Source organism: Muntiacus reevesi, chromosome 2 (assembly GCF_963930625.1).
Source record: "Muntiacus reevesi chromosome 2, mMunRee1.1, whole genome shotgun sequence".
NCBI classification, from domain to species: domain Eukaryota; kingdom Metazoa; phylum Chordata; class Mammalia; order Artiodactyla; family Cervidae; genus Muntiacus; species Muntiacus reevesi.
This window is the reverse complement of record NC_089250.1, coordinates 62895272-62923211: the sequence shown is the minus strand read 5'-3', so window position 1 is coordinate 62923211 and position 27940 is coordinate 62895272. Positions and strand designations below refer to the sequence as shown.

The 27940-nt window shown below is 45.6% G+C and overlaps 1 protein-coding gene across 2 annotated transcripts in view; it reads left to right on the top strand.

The window, feature by feature from the left end:
- Positions 1-27940, top strand: part of UQCC1 (ubiquinol-cytochrome c reductase complex assembly factor 1) — a 92365-nt gene extending 64425 nt beyond the window's left edge. For both annotated transcript variants that reach the window (XM_065921882.1, XM_065921881.1), the window contains 3 exons: positions 19948-20025; positions 23247-23360; positions 26457-27940. In XM_065921882.1, coding sequence (XP_065777954.1) covers positions 19948-20025; positions 23247-23360; positions 26457-26591 — 327 coding nt within the window. In that variant the 3' untranslated portion in view covers positions 26592-27940. The remainder of the gene's footprint in view (positions 1-19947; positions 20026-23246; positions 23361-26456) is intronic.

Genomic DNA, 27940 nt, shown 5'->3' with positions numbered 1-27940 from the left:
TGGTTAGAGCAATGGTATAGGTAAAGGCAGAGTGATGTGAGAGGACAAGAGCATGTTTGCCTTTGTTAGATGGCTTTTTTCCTTCTTTTCCTGCAGTGGTGAAAACAGACTGTTCAGACTAGCTCCGTTTTGAGATCATTCTGTGTGTCCAATATCCACAGACTCATCAACTCAATGGCCTGCAGAAGAACATATTTTGTCTAAGTCCTGACCACCTATAGGTCTTCTTACCTTTTTTCTAAGAGCACTTCAGACTCAATTTATGAGTCAGGAGATTCACTGAGTGGGTAAGGAACTTTGATCAAGATTTGGGTTTTCTCCATCATGCCAGCTTAGTTTGCTCTTGAAAATGCCCTTTCATCCCCCTAAGGGTTTTAGCTACATAAAAATATTAGGAGCATAAAATTTTACAATATGATCAGCATAGCACAAACTAAATTTCTCACCTTTGACTGGAAACATATATATGGAAGGCTTTATGTTTTAAGCTGCCCCCTTCCCAGCCTCCTAGCCTTCAGGAGAGGTCATTGTACAGCTCTTTCCATGGTCACTGTTCTCTTCCTTTTTACTGGAGGGCAAAACTAGGGCAGAGAAATAATTTTTATTCACTTCTGAAAGGTTACAGTAATAAAGAAACTCTTGTTAACATCAGAGAACGTTGCAGCCAAGAGTTTTCACAGTCTGGCATTGTTTATTTTACATGTAATTTGGAACCTTCTGCACTCTTAAAATATTGGCACAAAAATGTTTTAACTGTTGAAGTGCTTCATTGCATGCAGCAGTGGTGTGGCGTCAGAGCGGCAGCTGGACTCTGGAGAGCCGTTTGCCCTGTTCCTGTTGGAAAGAGAAATGGTGTAAGCATACGTGTGTGTGTGCAGATACACATTCACTTGTGTATATATGAGCCTCTCTGCATTGAGAATTAAGAACTTTGTCTGCCCTGATGACTTCTGTGCCTCCCTTTATTTAACAATGATACGGGTGTAACAATCCCGCTTTCCTGTTGCCGTGGCTGCCAGAAAGTATAGCACTTCCCTTATTTGGATATTTTGATATAATTGTTCATTATCCCCTTTATCTCACACACACTTTGTTACTTAACTCTTTTCTTTTACTTTTAACCATCAAAGGATTTTTTTTGTTGTTGTCTTGTTAGGTTGAAATTAAGATTTGAAAATAACTGCAGAAGGATCCCACATATGAGATGGGAAGACTGCTAGGCTGGTGACTGGGCTTCCTGAGGTCCAGGTCCAACTTTACTCCCAGAGTTTGAAGGACCTTCTTCTTCCCCCTTCTGCTTTGTGCCCGGGGGGCTTAAAATAGAGCTATATATTAGCCTGGCCCTTGCTAAGACTCAGGGGTTCCCCAGGGCTGGTGATGCTCTTTGTAACCTGTCTGGGCTGGGTACAGCAACCTGCTATCCCTAAGCTTTTCTTCCTCCAAATCTGACACCTTGTTCCTTGGCCTCCACATTGGAGCCTTGGCAAAAGAGGCAGAGGTTACCCCCACCAGGTGAGCTCTGCCGAGCTGTCTCCAGGCCAGGCCCTTCTCCATGGACTTCCAGCAGGGGGCTCCTTCTCCAGTAGGAGTTTCTCTCCAGCTCCGAGAAAAGGATGCTCCGCTGGCGTGCGTACCGCAACCACCATGCCCTGCTCCCACAGGCTGTAGACTTCCTGTCACAGCCAGCCAGGGATCCCACACCCTCTAGCCCAGATCAGCTTTCAGTGCCCACCAACAGAAGACGAAGTGCTCAGGACCTTGCAGTCCTTCTTGGTTCAGTGAGCTCTTTTCCCTTTTGGAAAACACTGCCTTTGGCTTCTTGATCCACAAGTGCAGTCCCTATGATGGAGAATCCAGAGGAGTACATTCATGTGCAATTTCGGGCAGAGGAAACAGGTCTTTTCCTAACAACCTAGTGAGGGCCTCTGTGTCCTGCTCTCCACCTCTAAGGTGTGGGGGCTTTGTGCTTAACTGTCCAGAAACCATTTTCCCAAGCAGTTACCTCCCATCACATGGGCTTTGGAGCCAGACAGACCTGGGTGCTAATTCCTGCTCAGCCATAGCGTGGTCTTGAGACCCTGGGAAAGTCTCTTTACCTTGCGTTTCTTTCTCTGTACACCACACAGTGTGTGATTTAAACAATATGATCTGGTAAAGACTTAGCACAGTACATGGCACATTTTAATCACTTGATAGGATAAAGGCACTGTGTTCGGACCTTTTCTACAGCACCTGGCATGGGCTGCCTTATTTCATGAGGATTTGTGTACATACCTGTCATGCCCCACTGGATTCTGATTGCTGGAGGATAGAGATCGTATCTTTTGTCTTTATTGCACTTTTGCCTGGCTTGGGTCACGGGCATAGCAGACACTCAGTCACTGCTAGCTGAATCTATTAGGATGACTTGAACAGACAGGGCCGGCATGATTGTTTTAGTTTCTTTATCTGAACCTGGGGAAATGGTAACCCCTTATTTTGGAGCCTTTGAAGACAATTTAAAACGATATGTGTGAAGTGTTTGGAGTCTTTTGAAAGGAAGGTAGTGGGGAAATTAATGGTGTTTTTGCTGTTCTTGGGAAAGCCCTTTGTGGTTCCCAGCGAATAAATTACTTGGAGTGAGTTTTCTAACACCTCCTATTCTGCTCTGTTCACTGAGCAGAATTATTTTCTTTTAAAAAATAAAAATAATAATAACTGTCTGCTGCAATGCTTTTTTGCTGTAACTTATAAAGATATATAATTTTGGTTTTGGACTTTTGACCCCTTTCTGCTCCCAGGGGAGAAATTTCTATCAGAATAATAAAAGGTGTAAACTGTGTGTGTTGCCCTTTTTCTGGGCCTGGGGTAGTTCAGCCTCTGGGGTTAAGAATCAGTGGGGCTTGTGGTTTGTACCTGGTTACAGGGCAAGTAGGAGACTACTCCCATTAAGAGCTCAGTGGTATTCTAAGTGTCTCCCCCACTTCCATTCCTTTACATCCTGTGCCCTTTTGCTAAAATTCTTCAGTTTTCACATGAACTCTTGTTTTTTAGGTATTGTAAGCACTTTTCTTTATGGCTGTACCTCTTCTCTTTTAAAGACAGAAGATGTTTATCATCAGCTCTGGTTTAGGTCCCCAGCTGAGTTGCTTGGCAGAGAGGATCCTCTCTCTAGAGGAAACAGGATGGGAGAGAGGAAAAACCATTCATTAGTCTTGGAACTAGAAGAGCAGGGAACTAAACTTGGTTCTACCATTAGCAGATGCAGAGTTTGGACCAGGATATTTCTTTTCTTTTTTTTGGTAATACTTATTTTATTTACTTATTTGGCTACACCAGGTCTTAGTTGCAGTATGCAGGATATTTGTTGTGGCATGTGAATTAGTTGTGATGTGTGGGATCTAGTTCCCTAACCAAGGATCGAACCTGGGCCCATTGCATTGGGAGTGCAGAGTCTTATTAACCACTGAACCACCAGCAAGAGTCCCTGGACCAAATCATTTCTAAAGATATTTCCAGCTTGGGGGAAAAAAATCTGTGAGATAAGAATTTTCCAACCCAGGGGAGAATTTAAAAGGATGAACAGTAGTTTGCTACAATTCCTGCGTGTTCCCTAAGCCTCTCTTGTCCTGTAACCCTGGAAGAACTGGCCCTGTTGTTAATAGCCTCACCTCAAAGGCTCATGAGAGACCAGTGTCGTTTGAGAACAAATGTGGGTTTCAGACATGCTAAAGTTGTCTGGTCTGAAGCAGTGGGTAAATGTGGATGTCAGAAGACTCCCACTTGGCAATGACCACCCCTCCCGCACCAGGAACTGTGTAAAGGAAGTCCAGACTGCTCTAGCTGGGGGCAGGAAGCCCCAGTCAGGGCTAGTCCTAGCTGATCAGCTTTGCAAAGCAGTCATTGATTATATTTTTTGCAGGTTCAGTGACTGGCAATTCCCCAGATGCTTGACAACCACAGGGATAATCCTAATTCATCCTTTTCCAGTTGAGGATACTTAGTCCTGGCCAGGAAAATGGCTTGTTCAGTGTCACGTATTAGTAGCAGGGCAGAGATTAAAACTCACTGCTGATTCCATTGGTTGCTATTTTCATTACATCATCCTGTCACCTTTGCCATCATCCTGCTACCTTTACCATCCCTAGAACTACCATACACACCCTCCATTTTTGTCTTCCTATCTTACAGACCTCATTGGTTATTCTTTTAAGGTCAATGTTCCTATGTCCAGTCAGTGCCTCGCATGTAGTAGGCCTTTATCAGATGTTAGTGGATGAGTGAATGAGCTCACCCCAGTCTTCCTAACTCGTTAACTGACCCTGGATTGTTAATGGATGCTAAAACGGTAGTGTTTTACTGGGCCCCAGGACTTCTGTGCGCGTGTCTTCTGGAGGAGTGGTGGCAGTAGCACTGGGGAGGGAGCTCTTGGGTCAGGCAAGTTGATGGTGCCCCTCACTCCATGTCTTTCCACAGAGTAGGTGGCCAATCTGCTCTTTTCTCCTGTGAGTTTAAGCCTTCACTGGGCACTGCCAGAGGGCACTGGCTCTGCTCAGATGGGGGTACCTATGTGAGAACAGTTCTGGAAGCCAAGAAGTCAGACCCCAGGATACGTGAGAGCTTTACATTAATTGTAGCTGCTCTGGATGTGCTGTATTTCTGGATCCTTTGTAGAGACACCTGGTAATATAATACTGCTCTTCTTGATTGCTTCCCTAAAGTGCTGGCTGAATGGTCCTGTGGGGTTGGTTAGAGCTGAAGGGGCCCAGCTGGAAATCAGGGACTTCTTTCTCCATATCGATTGCAATCTATTGACTGATTTTGAATGTTCGCGATATGTGCCACAACCAGGACATCTGCTCAAAGGAGCGGGAAGAACTACAAGGAGTGCTTCTTTAAAACAACCACTAGCCAGACCTCAGTTGCCTTACACTCATCTAAGTTCGCTGTCGGCGGCTTCACTGGTTTCCCCGCCTCTTGACTCTCTTCATCTCAGATCCATCCTGCAAATCATTTAACAGCCTAGTTCATCTTCCTAAACATTACTTATGTCGAATACTCATCACACAGCAACGCCCAGTGGCTCCACAGTGCCTGCTAGATGTGCACTGTACCCCTCAACCTGTCTTCAGGCTCCTTGTGATTTACCATCATTTTTCTATCTTTCCTGCCTGCCCCACTTTTCTTCTCCTGAAATCTTTCCTAAATCATCAAGATTTACATTTGTGTCTTATTCTACCATTGTGATTATAAATTTCTTTTCCTTTCTTTTTTAAGTTTACTTATTTATTTGTTTTTGGCTGCACTGGGTCTTCATTGTTGTGTGGGCTGCTTATTGCTATGGCTTCTCTTGTTGTAGAGCATGGGTTCTAGGCTGTGTAGGGCTCCAGTAGTTGTGGCCCATGGACTTAATTGCTCCGGGGCCTGTGGGATCTTCCTGGACCAGGGAAGAGCCGTGTCCCCTGTGTTGGCAGGCAGATTCTTAACCACTGGACCACCTGGGAAGCCCTATAAAATTTTTAAGTACAAGGATCACGGGCATCCTTGAGTAACCTCCTTAGTGCCCAGCGCAGAGCATGGCACATTGTAAGTACACAGGAAATGCTTCTTGATTTGATTTAATTTAACAAGTGCTTTTGTTGCATGGTAAGGGGCTTCAAGGGGAAGAAAAGAATGAAGTAAAGATAATCCGTTTAAAAACTGACATGAGTATTGAGATATCTGTGCTAGGTAAAGTATATTCTGAATAACATTTTCTTGATTTATTTTCCTCAGCTACTCACCTGACCCCTTCTCATCTGGCAGGGTTGTTGCAGAGCAGAGTGATACACATAGAGGCCTGGGGCTTCCCATTCTCCCTTCCTACAATGTCCAGATCCTCTGCACCATCAGGCATTCACTCAGTGCCTGCTCTGTGTTGGGACCACGTGCCTTATCCTCCAGGAATTTACAATGGAGCCTCCATCAAACATCCCTGGTTCTGTCCTTGAGTAGTTCTTCACATCAGTGCTGGCCAGCTGTTAGCAATAGCAGGCTCCCACCCCATCCCAATATCTGTTCACCACACATAGGCACTTCTCATCTTAGGGATCTTGAATGACAGGATTGGAGTAGTAGTACTAAATTACTATCTAGCATCCTGTGTGTTTTATTATGCTTATTGTGAGCCCTCCTCCCTTCCTAGAATGAAAGCTCCAGGAGTTCAGAAATCATGTCTCATTTATTGCTGTTGCCTCAGCTTCTAGAACAGTGCTTGGAACGTGGTTAGCAAAAACATACTTTTATTGAGTGATAAAGGTATTGAATTTTTTTTCCCTTGAGGTCCAGCAACATTATTAATTTGTGTGGCTCTGTTAAGGATTGTTTTCACATAGTATTCGTTTATCCACTCATTGATTTATTCACTCATTCATTAATTTGGTCTTTAACCACATGCTAATCCCTAAATGCTGTTGGTAGAGAGTATGTTATAGAGAAATGATCTTAGAGAGTTTACAATCTAGTCTCTGCCAAGAAGAGAAATGAAGTTGAATCTTTCATAGGTTAATTTCCAAACTCAATAGATGAACAAGTAAGATAGAGTTCACCTCGTTTTTGTTTCATTATGTTTTGTTTTTGCCACAGACTTTACCTAGAGAAACTGGCCCAGGGCAGGATGGCGCAGGAAACTAGGCAGCCCCCAGTGCCGAAGGGAGGGATGGAGACTGTCAGGCCTTGGGCTTATGTGGCAGAGTGGGTCGGGTTTGTCACCTCCTTTCCAAGGCAGTGTCACGGAGGTTGAGAGCACTTGGGCTCAGATTCTACCCCTGCTATGTCCCTGGGCAAGGTCTTTTGTATGCCTCAGTTTTCTCTCTGTAAAACAGGAGTAGCTGTCTTACCTGCCTCACCTTCCAGCACTGTGGAGGGTGAACGAGTCACCACATGGGAGACTCTCTGAACAGTGCCTGGGACTGAGATAGGTGTTTGATACTATAAACTTTATTACTTAACTATTAAGCATTTTTTTTCTCATGCAATAATCTAAAAAGAAAAAAGAAAGGCAATTTTGCATAGTTTGAATGGAAAAACAGAGACTCAGAGATCTGTCTTTCCGAGCCACCCGGAGAGAAATGGAGCTCCTTGGGCCCAGAATTTATTTAGACTTCAGAGCATTTCTTAGGTTTAAGTGGGGCTTGAATACTAGAGAGAGAGCATCTCTTTAACAGATAATAGCATTCCAGCATTTGTTTTTCCTTTATAAAATGCCCATCCTTTTAAGAATGTTGTATGGGAAAAAGAGGAAAAAAGAATTACCATAAGAGATGGGGTTGCAGAGCTCATAAGGCTAAGTGTCCTTCCATTGTCAGGGGGTATTTGGATATCATTCCTTGCCTCACCCTTGGATTCCTCATTACTTGAGCAGGATTAATCAGATCACTCCTCCTCAGAACCCAGGCTCAGATTCCCAGAATGCTCCTACAGGGTTCTATAAGCTACCAGCTGAAGGGCACATCTGTTTTGAGTCTTAAAAAAATGTTGGACTAGGAGTCAGAACACCTTGTTTCTGTGAACATCTTGAGCGTTTATGAGCTGAGTGATAATTAGCGAGTCATCTGACCTTTCTGAGCCTTTGTTTCCTCATTTCTACAGCAGGGAACAACTTCTTTCTCAGATTACCACAGAATCAGTATTTCAGAAGTTGTATGGTGCTGAACGATAAGCAATAAGGAAAAAACAGTGACAGACAAGCATTCTGTGATCCAAACAGAACAATGGAAATGTCCACTTTACTGTTTGGGGCTGTGGACTTTGGTCTGACCTCCTCTGCCCTGCTTGGGTCACCAGTTAACATGTATGATTCAGTTAATTAGGGCTGCCCGTCTTTTTCTCTCCCCATTCCTGCAGAGAAGGAGAATTCATGACTTTGATAAAAGGGCTCGAAATCTCAATATCAGGAAGGGACTAGATTTTGGATCTTCTGAAAATCTACTGTGGTCCACGTAACATGATGTCTGTCTTGGAGTCGCTGAGTGAGAAAGGACTCTGGCTGGGGCCTGTGAGCTCAGTGTTGCCTCCAGGTCCTCTATTTGTTTAGATCCTCAGCACCCAGGGCAAGTGAAGAGTGCCCAGACTCAGTCAGCAAAGAGCTCTTGAACTTTTTAAATATCCATTTTCAGCTGTTTGGCTTGTATGTCTATGCACTCGAGATGGCCAGCATTGATGGGGAATAAGCATCCTCTAGTTTTCCACTGTCCCCAGTCTGCCTAAATTTAATAGAAAAACATTAAAAAAGCTAAGTTGTGCCTGCAACTTTTCTGCACTTACAAATGCAGTCATGAGGTCCAGGGGGCAATTGGGAGCCTGCAAGTGTCTCTGGAAACCTCCATATATCCATATCTTCTTGCTGACTAAAATCAGACCTCATGGCTGCAGGTAGAATGCAGAGAATCCAGAGGAATGACAATCACTGACATGTAGTGAACAGATTAGTGGGAGAAAGGGGCCCGGGCTCCTCGGCCCTGGTGTGCTATACCGCTGCTCCGTCAGAGACGCCTGCAGGCTGAAGCTAAACACACATCTTGCTCGTATTACATCTTGTCCAAGTAAGATTTTCCATTACCACAACATAAGAGACGTTGAGGGCACCGCGATCGCTGAAACCCTACAAGACTGGCTGTCTGTGCTTAGGGCCACCAGGGTCAGCCAGTCGTCAGCCTAGGATCGCAGGTAACGGCTTGCGTTGTTTTTCTCAGCTGGCACTCAGTGAGGTCTCCTTCTGTGCAAGTCTCACCTTCTGCTCTGCTTTCACTTGATAATCAAATCCTATTGATCTCGCTGGACTTTTTCCTCTTTATTCCTTTTGTCACTTATATTAATTCAGTTTCTTGCCAATTTCCACCTGAGCCATTGCAGCAGCCTCCTGGTATTCCTGCCTCCAATCCTTCCCCCAGGTATATGGTTTGTACTTGCCAGGTTACTTCTCAAAACCAAATCTATGCAGGGGCTTCCCTGGTGGTACAGTGGTTAAAAATCTGCCTGCCAGCGCAGGGGACACTGTTTCGATCCCTGGTGCAGGAAGATCTCACATGCCTTGTGTGCCACAAGTACTGAGCCCACAAGCTGCAACTACTGAAGCCTGAGCACCTAGAGCCCAAGCTCTGCAACAAGTGAAGCCGCTGCAGTGAGAAGCCCGCGCACCACAATGAAGAGTAGACCCCAGTCCCGCAGCTAGAGGAAGCCGCGCACAGCAACAAAGACGACGTGCAGCCAAAAATAAAAGTAAATTAATTAAAAAAACAAAAAGAACAAGGAAACCCCAATCTATCCAATAGCACAGGAAACTATATTCAACATCTTGTAATAACATAAAATGGAAAAAGAATCCGAAAAAGACTTAAATATAATTATCCATATTTATATATGTATGAGTCACTTTGCTATACACCTGAAACTAACACAGCTTTGAAAATCAATTATACTTCAGTAAGACAACAATAACAACAGATCTCTCCATGTGGCTTCCCTGTGCTTAGAACTCTTCTTTGGCTTTTCCTCGTGTGGCACTCAGGGCCATTTACAGTCAGACATAAACTGCCTTTCCAGCTCTGCCTTCTTCTTTCCATCATGAGCTCTTTGTTTTGGACTTTCCTCGAGGATGCTGTAATTGTTCAGCTCTCTGTGACTCTACACATGCTATTCTTTCTGTCTGAAAAGTACAGATCCCTCTTCATCCTTTAATACCCAGTGTAATAAATATTACTTCATCTCTGAAGCCTTTGAGCCCCCAGACTCACCATTGCCATTTTTAACCTACGGTATGCTCTTCCAGTCATTTGTTGTCACAGGTCTTTCACATGAGATTATGAATTTCTTGAGGACAGGTACTGGGTTCTATTCATCTTATACACCCAGTATGCCTAAAATATGGTAGGCACTCAATATATACTTATCAAACATGTTGAAGGCAATGAAGAATTCTGCATTCAGACAGCTTATGGTCTAGCAAGGAATATACATTGCTTCATGACACTGCAGCTCAGAATCAAGAAATACCATGAGAGGTTTTAATAAATACATATACATGGTTAAGTCACAGATTGAAATACTTGTGTGGGAAGAACCACTTATAATTGGAATTATCTTTTATTGTGGTGAAATATATATGTTATTTATCATTTTAACCACTCACAGGTATACAATTTAGTGGCATTAGATACAGTCACAATGTTGGGTAACCGTCACCACTGTCTAGCCGCCAAATTTCTTCATCATTCCCAGTAAAAACTCCATGCCCATTAAGTAACTCCCGCATTTCCACTCTGCCCAGGTCGTGGTAACCTCTGTTCTACTTTCTGTCTCTATGAATTTGCCTGTCTTGGGTACCTCCTATGGGGGAATGATACATTATTTGTCCTTCTGTGTCTGACTTATTTCACTAGGCATAATGTTTTCAAGGTTCATCCATATTATAGCATATATCAAATTTTTACTCCTTTTTATGGCTGAGTAATATGCCATTGTAGGTATATACCCTTTTTGTCTGTCCATTCATCTGTTGATAAACTGTTTCCATCTGTTAGCTAGTGTAAATTTTGTTGATATGAACATTGGTATACAAATATCTGTTGCAGTCTCAACTTTCAGTTCTTTTGGATATATAGTGAGGATTGGAATTACTGAGTTATAGGGTAGTTCTATGTTTAACCTTTTGAGAAATCACCAAACTATTTTCCATAGCAGCTGTACCATTTTACATTCCTACCAGTAATGCACAAAAGTTCAAATTTTCTTGCATCCTCATCATTGCTTGTTATTTTTCTTTTAAAAAAATTATAGCCATCCTAGTAGGTGTAAATGGAATTATCCTTTGTTTATACTTCAGATAATTGTCTTGATAACTGGTTTTAACTTGCTTATTGGCCATTAGTGACCACTGAAAAATTAAACAGTTTTCACTTTCCAAATCTTGTATTTAATGACAGAAAACCAATGTGTTAGCACTTGTTTGCAGAGCTTAAGTCCTTTCTTCAATTTGGAAATATAAGCAGAAAAGCACTTCTTAGAAAGTTTCCGAATTACTCTTTTGTAGCACTTGTGATAGAGCAGGTAGGGATCAAAGGTCTGTTAATGTTTAATCTGTTCACATCACAGAGTTAATTGGCTATTGTCTTGTTAACATGAGAAAGAAAAACTTTAGTTTTCTTACCATCTGATGTTTTCTTACCCTGGTAACCACAAAATTCTTTCTCTGAATTTCAGTCACAAACTCCTTTTTACTTCAAACTGCTTGTGTATGCATTTTGATTCCAAATCTAGAACTCTAGCAGATGGTAGTAATAGAACTAGAAGTGGTCTTGAAACTTGTTTCAGTGGAAGAGATTGCTTTGAGAGAGATATGGAGTTTCAGAGGTGATGTGAAAACAGACTAAAAGAACAGGAGTTGGACGTCCTCAGGCTAGAGTAGAATTGTGTTTGAAAACCATGAAAGCAGCAGCAGCATGTATCAAAGCTGTTCAACACCTTCCCAAATCTTCGTACTCAGGAAATTATCTTAAAATTGGTAAAGTGCCTGGGCATCAATAATATAGGAGGTAGTCATGACAGGAAATACTATATTGATTCATTTTACAGACATGTGCTGAGCAGTGTGGCCATCTTTGCCCTCAGGGAGCTTGCAGTCTAATGCAGTGGATGGGTGCAGGGACAACTTGTAAACAGATTATTAAAATAATACAGTAGGTCTTACTGACAAAAATATTAATAGAAAACTGATTTTTTTTTTCTATAAAGTGGGGACAGTAAACACCCCCTTTTTAGGATTATTGTGAAGATTAAAGAAATAATGCATACAAAGTTTTTAATACAGTTACTGGCACATGGCAAGCATTCAGCAAATGTTAGCTAATATTATTATAGGAAGGTTTTATTGAGTTGATGAATGACAGTATATCCATTGATTGCAAGCAACAGAGACCACAGCTAATTTAAACAAAGGATTATTTGGGGCTAACTAAGGCGGACAGGATGACAAAGTTCTAGGATCAGCAGCCTACTAGTTCATGGAGTGGGAGAGGAGTAGATCAGCCCCAGGGAAGGGATACAGAAAGATGAGTGATGTTCATTCAGGTAGTATGAGATACTTCCAAAATCTGCTGATCCGTTGAGGCTGATGATATAAGCCATGAGGCCAACCCACAGAATAGCCTCTTGAGTATTTCTGTTGGCCATAGAATCGACTGTCCTGCCTTGTGACCAAGCCCAGTGTGATCATTCCTATCTGACATTCTTCACTGAAATTTATCTGGTTTCCTCATGTTTATTCTTAAGTACTGTAGCTAAAACAAAAGACTCGACTATTACAATAATAGAGGAAGGGAAACTTGCGGAGCTTTGTAGACTGCTTTTCTTTTCTTCTATCACACTTCTCAGCTCATGATCAGGAATTTGCTCTGGGTCTTAATTATGACTCCACAGTCAGACCCTCCTTCATCCTGTTATTTTGTTCTAGATGGCTACTGTGCATTTGACCTTGTTGAGTCTCGTCTTGTTTCTAAGATGATTTTTCAACACTACAGAGTCATTTCCATTTTACTTTTGTTTTCCAAAGTACTGAAATTAGCAATTGGAGCTTTTTGCTTATGTGATTCTCCATTTCCGATATGACTCATCAGATGCAGAAAGGTGTGACAACTGGAGAGAAGATGCTAGATTCAGGTACCAGCTGTCTGAGATAAAAGTTTCAGCCCCGACTGCTAACACACGAGCAGGATGTGACTTTGGGGCAAGTTACTTAACATCTTTGAGCTTCTGTTTCCTTGTTTATAGACTCAGGACAACAATCAGGCTATGAGATCTTGGAGGGCAAGATTATTATGGTTGTAAGGTGCAAATAAGTTCATACACATGAAAACATTGTCAAATCAAATGTGATGTCTGTTCATCCACTATCATAATTATGGGCAGTACAGAGAGGACCCCCCCCAACCGAATCGCTTCCTTTAGGATGTCGTGCTACCAGTGCTGTTGTTAAAAGAGCCACTCTTTGAAGCCAGTGTCGATACCTCTATCAGTATGCATGAGATGTGTTCAGAAACTTCAGAAATTAGAGATTATGGCTGTCTCACTCTTACCTTGCATGTCTTGACGTGGAAGAAAATGAGCTTGTCGTGATAGTTTGATCTTCCCAGGACCTTACTGTACCTCATCAGCTTCTTTTCAGGGTGATTACCGGCTTGTGGATGTGTTTGAATGCCTTGTCAAGAGAGTAAATGACTGTAACTTCCACAGACGGCCATCTCTTGCTTTGCTGTTTTCCAAGCCTGAGGGAAAGGTTACTTTGTAACCATTCAGAATTTAATATTGAGAAATTCACAGCTTTTTTAGAACATTATCAAGCTATACAGATCTTGAATATTCAGATCTCAAGCAGTATAACTGGGACTTTCAAAACATACAAATAAATAATAAGGACAAATATTTTTAAAGGCATTTCAATGTATCAAGCTTCTCTTGTGCATTCAACATTTCAAATTATTTATTAAGATGAGATGTAAGGATTATCTCATGCCATGTTTAGGTTGGTTTTTCATCACAACTGGCACATGCTATACTCAAATGTTCACATTTTCTTTAAAAAAAGGAAAAGAAATTGTCCATCTTTTTTTATTTTTCCTTTTCTTTCTTCTTAGTATTAACACAGTTTTCTCTGGACCTACCGAATGCACACACAACACACAGAGTTTTATTTGTTGGGTTTTGTGATCATTGCTAAAAGATCTTCAGTAGATCTTTCATTCATAATGCAAGTGAGTTACATGCACACGTGTATTTGATCTCTCCATGTACCCTTCTGTTTTCACTGTTTCTGTGTATTTCACATAATATTGCACAGTGAACTCATTTCTAACATCAGATAGACTAGTTGATGTTCAATGCACATTAGCCTATTGCCACACAATGACTATAGCCCGTGGTGTTGACTTTGCAAAGTGTCGCTGTTGTCATTACTAATCCCTAGAAAGACAACTGAAACCTGACTTGCCATCTTTTGTGCTGCATTATAGCCTTACATTGAATTTGATATATTATTTATGCTTCAGTCAGCAATTCTAGGCAGCCTTTATCGTTCTTTCATTCTTATAAATTCTTATTAGCCTGCTACAGTTAGCAGCTTTGCCTCAGTAGCCTTAACATTTATTATTACCTTCATGCTCATCACTTCTTGTGTTGCCCTTGCTGACTTTCTTTCATTCTCTTCTCCTGCACCATAATTATACCTTTCCCCCCAGTTTACCCAGGAATGGGGCTTAGCTTTTATTGGAGATGTCTGATGTATTAATATTAGTAATTTCCACTGATCACCCATCTGGTAGCTACCTGGGTAGCTAGCTACCCACCCCTAGCTACCTTTGTAATTGGGAATATCTGAGTTGTTTTCACCCACAACCACAGTGGCACTAGTGGTAAAGAACTTGCTTGCCAGTGCAGGAGACACAAGAGACATGGGATTTATCCCTGGGGCAAGAAGATCCTCTGGAAGAGGATTTAAAATGGCAAACCTGCTCCATTATTCTTGCTTGAAAAATTCAGTGGACAGGAGGAGCCCGGCAGGCTACACTCCATGGGGTTGCAAAGAGTCAGACACAGCTAAGTGACTGAGCACATACACAACATGCACACATAGTAGCTTTTAGCCCTGCCTCTACTGATAACCTGAGTTGTAGGGCACCTGGAAGGGCATCCACATTATTTATGGTGTTTGTTCCAATATAGGTAAGCATTGAAGTTGAACTGCCCTGTGTTCTAATCCTGACCCACTATTTCCTAGCTGTATAACCTTCACCTTCCCAGATAACAGGTTCCTCTTCTCTAAAGTGGGAATAGTTAATAGCACCTATCTCAGTCACTGGGAAAGATTTAGTGAGCTTATGTGTATGAAGCTCTTATCGTGGTTCTTGGCACATGGTAAACAGTGAATTATGGGGACTGTTTCTGAGACACTTGTAGCACCTGTAGACTGGGTAGAGAGGAGGCTTTTTAGAAGACATCATTTGTAAGCTAAGTCTTAGAGGATAAGAAGGAGTTAGCATCCCTGTGGATAAAGAAAGGAGGATTCCTGGCAGCATTATGCTTGAGACCCAGGAGAGAACATGACATGTTTGTGGAAATTGCACATCGTTTACTCTGACGGAGGGTGAGATAGAAGTAGGGAGATGGGAGGTGGTGAGGCGGGAAAGACGACCAAGAACAGATCACTAGGAACCTTACAGAGCTCACGGAGGAGTTTCAGCTTGATCTTCCATCAGTCCCTCCATCATCAGTTCCTCCGTTAAGCAGCCACATAAATGTCTTTAAGAGCAGCGACAGAGAAAAGGGGAGAGAGGGCAGCGAACTGGCCTCAGACGAACTGGCATCTCTTTAAAGCACATATTCCTCCCTGAGAATACTACATTAATTAAGCATGTGCCTTGCAGGATTCATTATTGCTTTACTTGTGTTCCCTGTTGGTTGTCTCATTCATTAATCTGCTGATTAGTAACCCTGAACTCTTGTCCCCCACCCCCCATCACCATTTTTGCATCGCCTTTTTAATATACTGTGCTATTCCCCCGGGACGTAAACTCCAGGACCCGTCCCTGGCCTGCTCGTGTTTGTTTTCTTTGCCCCTTGTGCCTGCCTTTGCTGTAACATTTGTAGTATGTGTTAAGTAATCCTTAAGGTAACATTTTTATTATGTCATAAAAAGTGCATGGCAAATATATTATAACTCATGGACTTTGTTTAAAAATGAACGGATAATTTATTGAGTGTGTTACATGAGCCTTGCTCCCCTCCCCATTTCAGCTGAGACTTGCTGCTCATTTAGCCTAGCCTCCTATCGAGTGCTCCCACCCTGTGACATGCTAGGAAAGCAGACCCATGGTTGGCTAGAAGTGACATCATAGTTTATGTACTCAATAAAAATTTAATTAAGTCATTACAGGAATTGCAGTCATCATTTAACCCTCTGATTTCTTCTGTTTCGTTTATTATTAAACATTCAGTAATAGCAGTCACCAAATCCTGATGGCTTATAAAATATCTGCATGAATTTTAATAGCTTAAATAAATGGGAAAATATGAGTAACTGATATAAAAGGAACCTTTTCCTTGTGGTGGTGCTATATGTATGGGTTTTTATAAAAAAGCAAAGCATTATGGAAAGGAGAAGAGTTTAATAAGAGAACAACCCAGCATTAGCTGGGGGGAATCTCTCATCTGATTTGTCTATCTGTGCGTTCATGGGCAGGGTGCTCCATATGGAGTTAGCTGGCAGTGAGGACCTGCACACCAGCAGACAAAAGCCTAAGTGAGGGGATAAGATCCCAGCAGAGCTTCTGGGTGTTGTCTGCGCTGTCACATCTGACTCTCTGTGACCCCATGACCTGAAGCCCGCCAGGCTCCTCTCTCCATGGAATTCTCCAGGCAAGAATACTGGAGTGGGTTGCTATTTCCTTCTGCAGGGAATCTTCCCGACCCAGGGATTGAGCCCACATCTCCTGCCTCGGCAGGTGGATTCTTCACTGCTGAGCCACCTGGGAAGCCTCAACAGAGGTTCACCAGAGGGAATATCCAACCCCCTTGGGCTTCTGGGCTGGTTAGAAGGGCCCTGCAGGGCGAATCCAATAGTTCAGGAAGCTGCTGTCACTTACCCTCGCCTGCAGATCATGTGTCTGCATTGATGGAGCTTCCACCCTCTTCCAGGAAGGGCCCTTTTCATGATCTAATCCTGCTTCAGTGATGATATCTAAAAACCATTCCTAGCTGTGGCAGCTTGCCACCTCTCAGCTGGAGGTGAGGGGAGAGGCAGCTTATAGGTCACCAGAATTATAATAGAGAACCAGGAGGTAGAGGATCCTTGCTCATAAGGAATTGGACTCCTCCTCTCCATTCCTTCTGGGCAATAGTGGGCCAGAACTCAGGTGCATCCCAAGAGGAGAAAGGATGTCTGTATGTAAATGAGCCTTATTGGAAAGCAGGAATTGAAATTTGCAGGTTAATGTGTTGGTGATTTCTGTAAATGCCTTGCACATGGTGAAATAGGGAAAGTATCCATCCAGAAATCAGTTCTAATCTTGGCTCTGAGACTAAGTTGATGTGGGACTTGGGGGGCAAAGTCCCTTCCCCTTTGGGGGTCTCAGTTCACCATTTCCTCAAAGGGATGAGCAAGGTGACGTCTCAGGGCCCTTCCAGCTCTAAAGCTGACTGGTTTGACATAGCACACAAGCCAGCTCTGCTGAGCCGGTTCAGTGAATGTTTACCTCGGACAGTTGCTGTGTTTGTACTTGACATCTCTGGCATCATCCCTTTGTGGCCCTGATTTTTTTTTTTTTAAGATTTTTTTTTGATATGGACCGTTTTAAAAGTCTTAGTTGACTTTGTTACAACATTGGCTTCTGTTTTATGTTTTGGTTTCTGGCTGCGAGGCTTGTGGGATCTTAGCTCCCCAGTCAGGGATCAAACCCGCACCCCCTGCATTGGAAGGTGAAGTCTTAACCACTGGACCCTCAGGGATGTCCCACTCCGGTTCTTCTTGTACAGTTAGGAGAACGACTCATACGGGAAGAGGGAGAGGAGCCCCTCAGCAGGAGGATGGGTGGTAGTCCCACCGTCTCCTTGCAAAAGGAAGTAACTCAAGCTCTGGCCTGTTTCTTGACTGTACCTTAGCCCATACTGGAAGATGGCACAGTAAGAAGTCTGGCAGTTCTGAAATTTCTGAAACACGGAAGGTACTCAGGAGCAGTAAACGGAAGCAGACAGAAGGATGTGACTGGATAGAACACACTCTGTGTGGCACTCAGGCCTTGTGAGAATTCAGTCCTCAGCATGCCAGTCCTGAACCCTGCTCTGGTCAGGCACTAGCCTAGGTGTCAGGGGTGCTGAGATTCATCAGATGGAGTTCCTCATGGCCTTCGAGCTGCTCGCAAATGAGTGGGACATGTTCATGCCTTAGGGGACAGGTGTCGTGTCCCCAGGAGAAGTGTGGACAGAGAGCTCTGGGAACACAAAGGACAGATGGCTGTTTTGACCTGGGGTGAAAGTGGGGTGGGAAAGGTCATGGATTGCACCACTGGCTGCATCCAGTCTCACATTTTCCAGTCTTGAGTCTCACAATTCTCTCTCTCTCTTTTTGAAAATTGTCCATGACTATAAAGTATTGGAGCTGGTTTTAGTTTTATATAAACAAACCAGAAGGTATTACTCATAATTCCTTGCATTTGCAGAGCACTTTGCAGCTTACCAAGGCTTTCAGCATACATTGTGGCATAAATGAATGAGTGAACAGATGAATGAAGTACATGCTAATTCATTTGCTCTACAAACCAGTCCTCTGTGTAGGGCATTTCAAAGACAAGGACATAGACTTAGATAGGTTACTTGACTTGCCCAAGATTGCATCCTAGGTATACAGCAGAATTATGACTTGAACCCAGGTTTTCTGACTAAATCCAGATCCTTTCAGTACTCCTTTCTGCCCTTCTTCAGAGACCAGTGATGAACCACAGGATGAAATCATCCAGTGTTTGATTTATGACCCAAAGTAAAATCATCTTCCCGGAGGCAGGAACCTGATGGAATGTCAGGCACATGGACTTGGGATCCAGACTGACCTGGATACTTCATCACTCCTTTGCTGTGGGACATAGAGCACGTCACCTCACCTCACCTCACCTCACCTCACCTCACCTGGATCTCAGTTTTCTGTGTCTGTACAAGCATGATTATAGCGTATCTACCTCTCTGAGCTCCAGTGACTGAAGAGATGATGTCCATGAAGCACATGGCCCATAACAGGTGCTCAGTAAATGGAGATGATGATGGTGGGCAACGGTCATGGTTGTTAAGCACAAACCTTATTCTCCATATAAAGTTCCAAATGACTCTGGGTTGTTTCTGAAACTTGTCAGTTTAAATAGTCAACGAGTCCTTTCTGTGTATTACGTTTGACACCAGGTTGTCTGCTGGGATGCCAGAGAGGAATGAAACATGGACCCCTTTCCTTAAGCATATTCCTGGAGGTCAGATTCCCAGAGTCAGAGTTTCACCCTGTTGAAGAGCTTTCGTGAACTGCACTCTAGGTTCCGCAGGCTCACCTGGCTGTTCTCTGAGAGGAGTTCTACCTGAGGCTCCACAGTCTCATTGACATTGCGTTTCTGGAACAGTCCATTCACATTAGCAATCTCACTAGTTCAAGCGCATCCTGTTCTCCCCTCCTCTTCACAGCCTCAGGGGCTCACCTTTCTCTCAGCATCTAACTCACAGTCCGGCCTCTCTTCCTCCTCTTCCCACCTCTGACCACTTGGTTTGTGCTTTCACTGCAGCAGACTCTTTTCTGTTTCTGCCCATTCACCCTCCCTCATTTTCTTTCCTGCCCCTGCACCTTGTACAGCTTATTCCCTGTGTCTAGAATGTCCTCTTTCCTACCCCCCAGCTCTCTTGTCACACTCCTCTTCCTCTGAGGTCCAGGTAAACATTGCCTCCTTAGAGAACTTCCCAGCAGCACCACCCCCTCGCCTCAAACAGAGACCATATATACTAAAATTTACTTATCACTCTCCACTTTGGGGATAGAATTTGAGGTAACATGTTGCAGTGTGATTATTTTTTTTTATTTAATACAGATCTGTTTTTACTAGACAATGTGCTTCTCCAGCAAGAAACCGTTTCTTTTTCTTTGTGTTCATAGGATCCAGCACAGAGCCTGCACGTAGTTGGGGCTTAGTTCATAAAACTGAGTACTGCTTTGTATAAGTCGGGACTAAAGTCTAAAAGAAGTTGTCAAATTGGGGAGAATCCGGACAGACCAGGAAAATAGGAGGATGGGGCGGGAGTTTGACCTGTTAGGGGCCCTCTTCCTCTGTTCTGCTGTCCGTGTCAGGAGTCAAAAATCATACTTTGTTTTTTTTCCTTTCTTTTATACTTTTGTTTTTGCCCATTTTGTTTCTGTAGGTTAATTCCTATATCCTGAAGAAGAACATGATGCTTATGACAAATAATTTCTATGCCGCAATCTTAGGATATGATGAGGTAAGATGGTTTACCAAGCCTTAGACAGAACAGTGACCTCCCCCACAAAGGCTGTTGATGAGAACTTCTGAAGGAAGCTTCAGGGGCCGTCGTCACTGCCTGCCATTATTTTACTATTTTGCTTAATATTTTACTATTTCCTCACCTGCATTGACTCAGCAACCAGAATGAGAGTGCCCCGCAGTTTGCCTAGTACTTGAGAAAGCGCTACGTAGTACGGTCAGAGCATTCAACTAGCTGGCGTCTCTTGGGCGCCCGTAGGGTGCTGGATGGAGGGACACAGGCAGATTGGTCAGTATCCCAGCCCCAGATGCTCCAGAGAGAGGAAGGCACGCCCACATCAGCAGCACGGTCTGCCAGACAAGGCACATACTTTTGGGGGCTTTGATTATAAAAGCAATGCACACTCATTTAAAAATTCAGGAAACTCTGCCTAAGTTTTTCTTGCCTTTTCTTGCCTTTCTCCCTTTTCTTGCCTGCCCCAGAGGAAAACCTTGTTAATAGTTTATTGGGTGTCCTTACAGATGTTACCTGTGCATACACAAGCACCTATGGATTTGTTTTCTTTATGCAAATGAAAGTTATACTATGCTCACCATTCTGCAACCTGCTTTTTTTAACTGAGCAATATACCTTGGATGTCCTACCTAACGACATTTAGCTCTGTCTCATTTTTTATTGCAAAATTTACATAACATAAAGTTTACCATTTTAAAGTGTACATTTGAGTGGCATTGAGTACATTCACATTGTTGAGCAGCCATGACCACCAGCCATCTCCAGGACTTTCTCTGATCTTCCCAAATTGAAACGCTGTGCCTAGTAAATAGTAAATACTATTCTCCTATTCTCTGCTCCTCCCAGCCCGGGGCCACTAGTCTACTTCCAGGGTCCTCCAGGGCCGAGTTCATTGGCTTCCTCTCAGTTCCTCTAGACCTAGGCATCTCAGTTTCTGGAAGGATGCTTTTTTTGTGTTGTGAGGGAAAACAAGTCGATATCCCAGTAGACTGTGGGAAAATTGTTATGCAAACTAATTTTTGCCTTCTAGGCACCCATTTTTTTTCCTGCTTCCTCCCTCAGACCAGTCTCCCATTTGTCTTCAACTTGTTACCACTGTGATGGGAAGAGGGCTGAAGTGGGGTTCACTGATGTATTCAGCCATTTGTATCGTGCTCCTGCTCTGTGCCAGCTACCACGTCCTGACTCGAGCTGGTCAGCGCCATCCCGTGACCTCACATCAACCACCAGTTCACTCAAGAACCTCTGAGCATACTTATCTTCCCAGCCAGGGTAACAGTTTCTTCCTGGCATACAGTTTGCACCTGGTCATCAGAGGCAGGTGTGGGAAGAAACTCTGACAGTCTGGAACAGTCACGTTGCTATCATTGTTAATCTGAGTTCTGAGTCATCCTTTTCCTCCTAGTTGATTATAGACTTGCCCCTTCCCAGCCATCTCACCTATCGCCGAGGCTGCCTGTCTGTGGCAGGCCCTGGCTCCCGGGGCTTTTGCTGTCCTGTGCTCTGGGCTCATTTTCTAAGTCCTCATAATACTCGCTCCCACTCCTGTTCCCTCTCGTGTAGCACATATGAGTTGCTGCCAGCAGCACTCCGGCATGTGCCCAGGGCACTTCAGACACAGGCAGGCTGTTGTGTTAGCAAATAGCTTGGAGAACGGTGATGTGCCCGAGCTTGTTCTTGGCTCCTGTCCCCATCTGCCGAAAAAGTTGGTTTTCCCGACTCAGCCATTGTGCCAGCACAGTCTCTTAAGCTGTGGAATTGTTGGGGGTTTAGTAGGGGGCATTTGAGACAGGTGAACAGTTTTCCCTTCAAACTGTCTGTACCCCCTACTGGACATGGCCCTTCCTGGCAGCAGACCTCAGGTACCAAACCTCAGGTACCGCAGTGCCCCAGGGGCCTGACCACAGCAGGACATCGAATAAGTGATCCTGTTTCTTTGTGTAATGTCCTTACCACTTACAGAGACTTTCATGACCATCATCTCTTAATTCTCACAACTCTGTGGCACAGGTGTTATTTTGCTCATTCAGGTTATGAGAAACCAGGACTCAGGAAGGGCTAGTGGCTTTCCAAAGGGCACACAGCTGCCAAGTGACGGAGCTGCCGTTTGAATTCAGGCTGTCCGATCCCCAGATCCCACTGTTGTTTCAGTTCTATTCACAGCTGCACGCCAAAGCCTAATTTTCATATCACACTTCACAAAACACCTTTATGTTCTCTCTTATAACTCAAAGATGCTATAAGTAGGGCAGGGATTTTAGTCTCTGTTTAACAGATGGGAAGGTTGAGACTTGGGTTTAGTAAATTGCCCACCATCTCTGAGCTGGGGACTGACAGGGCCAGGACATGATCTGGCCTTCTAACTGACTTCCAAGGCCCAGTCAGCATTTCTTCTGGTTCCACATGCTGCCTTGGCACCTGGACAGAGCAACTTCTCAGGGCCTGTCCCTCAGTCACCCTTGCCCAGGAAGCAGGACCCTCCCCTCTCCTTCCTCAGAGCTCCAAGCTAGAACATGGCCCTAGTCCATGATGCAGGCCTCTGATATTTGGGCTTCCCAACAGCATGCTCTCTGCTGTGCCAGGACAGCTGATGGTAGGCACACACAGGTTCTGAGCACTCCCCTGTGGCCCGTGGCAGTCCTGCCGGACAGCCTGTTCCTCTGCTTTGGAGGAGGCCGGGCCAACCCAGAGCTGGGTGACAGTGAGGCCAAGGTGCCGGACTCCCATCCCCAAAGACCTAGTTGCTGTGCAGATGTGTGTCCTTGGACCAGGAGAGGCAAACACTTAACACTCTGTTCTTAGGAGGAAGTATACACTCACAATACGCTGAGCCCATTCCTTGTGGATGGCACTAGAACTACTGCTGCTCCCATCTCTCCTCTCAGGTGTTGGCTGGGCCTGGGCAATTTTGTAGGCAGCTGTGGCCTAGGTGGGTCCATCAGACACGACCACATCTCTGCTTCCACCTTTTTATCCAGTCACTTGGCCCCTCTGGGTCCCACATTCTTCCTCTGTATTAAGTGAAGGGGTCAGACCACATGCTCTCTAAGACCCCTTCCAGCTCTGCCACGTAGTTTCCCTATTTCTGTGTCATGTCCTCTGAGCCAATCCTAGGGTTGCTCTCATGTTTGCGATATCCCCAGCTTTTATCTCCTGGCTCTCTGCTGTTTGCCCCATAAGACTAGTTGTGCTCTATGTTCCAGGGGATCCTTTCAGATGACCGTGGGCTGGCGGCTGCCCTCTGGAGAACCTTCTTCAACCAGAAATGCGAAGACCCTCGACAACTTGAATTGTTGGTAGAATATGTGAGGAAACAGGTGAGCAGCTCCTCCACTCCCCTCCAGAGTCTCCCGGACAGCAGTTCCTTCTTGAGGTCTTGGGTGCTGGACTTCAGAGGGTCTTGAGAGGTTGAGTTCCCAGACTCCAGTCTGAGGGAATTCTGACCAAATCATGTCAGCAGCAGGCACAAAGAGCACCTTCTGGGAAACAGAGTTTTTCGAGGCAGAAGTCCGATGTGTCTCTCTTTGCCTGGCAAAGCAATAAAGCTCTCCTTTTCTACTTCACTGACCCCCTCCCCAGAAAAAAAAAGAGCCCCTTCTTTGGATCCAGTATGAGCTAGGTCAGGGGGCGGGGAGTAGGAACAGAAGAACAAGGGCAGAGTGGTCTGCTGCTTTCATAAACCTGCAGTCGTCCATTCCCTGCAGTGTGCCCAGTGCTGTGCTGGACCCTGGGCGCACACAGTCCGCTTGTAAGCTCACAGCACGGGACACAGAGCAGCTCCCCTGTGTACCTACTTTGAATCCCTGGCTTCTAGCAGGATTGGGCTCCAGGCAGCATCCCATGATCCTCTCCCCACGGGGTGCTGCACCTGTCGTCAAGCGGGGTTCCCCCGCTTCATCCCTCACTACTCTGGCTGCCCAGGGCTCCCAAAGCTTCTGAGAGAGAGCTGTCAAGTGAGGACTGCTTAACTACACAGTTTTCCTTGATCCCAGGGAGAATTCACTCCTGTTCTTTCTGCCCTCTAATTCTGTATTAATGAGAACTCCATACGTTAGAGACAAGGGAGCTGGGTGGCAGGGAAGAGGCACATGCAGGCTTTTCCAGGGTTGCCCAGTGAGTCAGGCTGCAAGCTGGGTGATTCATGCAGCCACTAGAGGCTCAGCTGCTCCAGACAGCTCATCAGCTCAGCCTGTCCCATGAGTCACACCTTTGCTTTGTGGGCCTGGCCCCTGGACCTGAAGGGGCCTCACCTCACAGTCATTCGCTTATTCACCTGTGTCCACGGCCTTCAAGCCTCCAACAGCCAGGAGAGGGAAGGCCAGGCTCTAGGGCCAGCAGGCCCAGCTGGGTGATTACTGGAAAAACTACATACTAGGACTCTTCAGACCCAGAGGGTAGAGAACCCCAGAAGCCAGGACTTCTGTTTGACCAGTCTTCAAATCTGCCAGAGCCGGGAAGAAGGCACTGTGGCCAGAGGACCCCACCCACAGAGAACTCTGAGGCTCACACTGTTGACTGGACCCGCCCTCAGACAGAAGCAGCAATTGGCAAAGCAAATACTATGTTTTCTGAGAGACCAGCCCAACTTTTCCATTGGCTGCGGTGGGCTTGTGCCAGGGGCCACAACAAGGGCACAGCTGGGACCTCTCTGAGGGCCCTGAAGGAGGGAACTGCCACACCAGCACCCCCGTGAGAAGCCTCCCAGTGCCCGGATGAGAGGCCGGCAATAGGAAAGCTGTGAGGGAGCCCTTAGCAAGCAGTGAGCTTCGATGGGGACCCAGTTCTGTCAGCAAACCTTTTGAGCACTGATTGTGGCAGCCACTCCATTGAGAGAGCAGAAATTAGTAAGACCCAGTCCTGCCCTCAAGGATTCAGCTCACGATTTGACAAGGAAGCCAGTCAGGCACAAGGCTCCCCTGGAATAAGTCAGTCCGTGATGTATGCAGGAAGGAACAGAGTGCTGTGGAAGGCTGAAGAAAGGAGGGACTAAGTCTGAGTGAGTGCATCAGGGAAGACCAAGAGACTGGTCCTGGCCGTGATGCCGGTTGGTCTGGTAGATTGCCCAAGACCCAGTCAGAGATTAAATTGAGAGTTTCTACCCAGGAGGTGGGCAAAGCGGTGGCATTAAGGACGGAATGGAGTAACTGAAAAGAAGAGTGGGTTTTAGGGACGAGAACAGTGTCAGTGATCTCTTGCCCTGGAAGACAGCAGAGCACATCTGGAGATGTGGAGATCCAGGCCCGAGGTATATGTGAGAGACGGGGTGAGCACGAGGGCCCGAAAGCTAAAAACAGAGCAGTGGGAGTGAGGGGTTTCTGGGGATGGGGTGTTGGATCTGAGGCCTAAGGTGAGGCCTCCTGACTCCTGCCACCTCTCCTTGCCCCCAATTTGCCTTCTCACCCTCGCAGTGGAACCTCATCTTCTGAACCCAGTGCTGACTCCTGCCCTGATCCAGCTCTTGCCCTGGAGTTTGCCTTTCTCCTGTAAAGCATTTCTCCTCTCCTTACTAGCAGGAGCTTGGGAATCCTCCCAGAGGAGGCCTCTGTCGCCTAAGGCCTGGCCACTCATTAGAGCCCCTGCCTCTTGCCAACTGCCTGACCCCCCCCCCCCCCCCCCCCCGTAGCTGCACATGTTCTCTGTCCCAGTGTCCCATCCCCACATTGTTCAGGGGGATAACCCCCCGAGCCATCCTAGAGGGGTGAAGCTGGGGACCACTAACCCTGGGGTCAGAGCCTACTAGAGGAGAGTGGAACATCCTTTTTTTTTTTTTTAAGTTCCAGTAACTAACAGTTACTGACTTCCTTGGTGGCTCAGCGGTAAAGAATCTGCCTGCCAGTGCAGGAGATGTGGGTTCAATCCCTGGGTCGAGAAGGTCCTCTGGAGCAGGAAATGGCAACCCACCCTAGTATTCTTGCTTGGGAAATCCCGTGAACAGAGGAGCCTGGCGGGCTGCAGTCCGTGGGGTCACGAAAGAGTTGGACACAGCTTAGCGACTAAACAACAAACTGGCAGTGTGCTTACTAAGCCCTGTGGGGCACACTCACTATTTCTGTGTCCCTTTCTCAGATAAGGGAACTTAATACAAACACACCAAGGACATGTCTGCCCCAGCACACACTTCATGGAAAGTTCCTGCAGTTCAGAAGTCAGTGCTTGTGTGTCAGACATGTGTCCATTCAGAAGTGCAGCAGGGAGTTCCCTAAGGCCTGAGAAAGTTTCCTTAATGACTTGTGTCTTCAAACCCCCTTAAATGAAATAATCTGGGAGATCAGAGACCTCCCCCCATCCCTGGCTTGGGAGCTGGGATAGTCAGAAGCCCCTCCTGCCCCCACCCTGTCCTCTTCTTGAGAGGCTCGTTCCTTCCACCACCTCAGCGTCTGTCCTGCTCTTGTGACTTTCTCATCTGGTTGCAGATACAGTACCTGGACTCCATGAACGGTGAGGATCTGCTTCTGACAGGGGAGGTCAGCTGGCGCCCTCTAGTGGAGAAGAATCCTCAGAGCATCCTGAAGCCTCATTCCCCAACTTATAACGACGAGGGTCTTTGATGGGCTGGTCCCTCTGAACAGCTGGCTAGCTAGCTTTGAGGAACTGCCAGAAGAGAGGTGCCTGTTTGGCTCAGGATCCTGCAGGAAGTGGCCTGAACGGACCTTTGAACAGCATCTGTCAAATACCTGGCCCCATTTGTGTTGATTTTCCTCTTAGTACGCCCAGGAGTCTGATCGGGTGGGGTACAGTGCTGGGAGAACCCTTAGCCCTTCTAAGGTGTCCTCTCCCTCAAGAGAAGCCCTGAGCAGGAGCCCTGCACACGCTCCCCAAGTGCCCTCCAGAAACCTTGTGATTGCCCACAGAAGGGAAAGGGGGTAGCGTTCGATAGGGGACAGCTGCCTCCCCCAAGGACCCACCGTGGCCTAGAAGCAGTGAGTAATGCTGCTGAACCAGGCTGGGTAACCACACGCTGTCCTCCAGCTTTGAGCCGTGAGCTTGAGTTGGCCATTAAAAGACCCAGAGACGTCTCTCTGCCATGGCTCTTCTTTATTCCCAGGTCTTTTCTTTTTAGAAACACACCTGAGGTGGCGGAGGCCATGAGTTGAGAAGCACTGCCCCAGCTCAGTTAGAGACAGGAGCAGGAGAGGTTCGGGTGGGGTCTCTGCTGCTGCTTCTGTCTCCAGTTTACAGAGATGTCACTGTTTTGGCCAAGGCATCTCCTGCCAACCCCGTCCTCGGGGACCCAGGAGGCCTGTCTGGCCAGGGGACTTGTCACATCCTGAGGCCTCAGGACAGTTGCCTTTGTCACACACTCCCCCACTGGACTGGAGTAGAGTCATGCTGTCTTTCCTCCCTTGGCTCCCTTTACATGAGATACTGGGGGGAAGAGAACGCTTCCTGGTTTCATCGCACCACCCCAGGACCCCGCTCCGTGCTCAGCCTTCCACCCGCTTCCTAGCTTCCGGAGAGCCACCGTGGTCTGAGCCCCTGAGGACTAGTCTCCTCCCCCTGAGTATGGGTCATCTTTGGGGGGATTTTCTTTAAATTGAAGAAGGGGGTGGAGAACCATATCGCCCCTCCCTCCCCCCCTTCAAACTTCCTTCATTTAACTTGCTATAAAATGAGTCATATAAAGAAACTCTATATGGATGAGGTATATCCCACTTCTGTGAAAACATTACAAATCAAACGGCCTTCTCTGAGTTTATTTAAGATGCTTTTGTTGCACGCGGAGCTCCAGAGTGAAGCCTCCTCTGTGTGTGTGAGATAATAACACCTTGTAACTCATTACAGCTGGGCACTATTTACATAAACCAGAGCCGAGCCAGGCAGGAATTTGCTGATTAATTTATTTTTAATGGAGTGAAGTATACCATGCACCAAAATAAACTTTACTGTGTGTACCTAA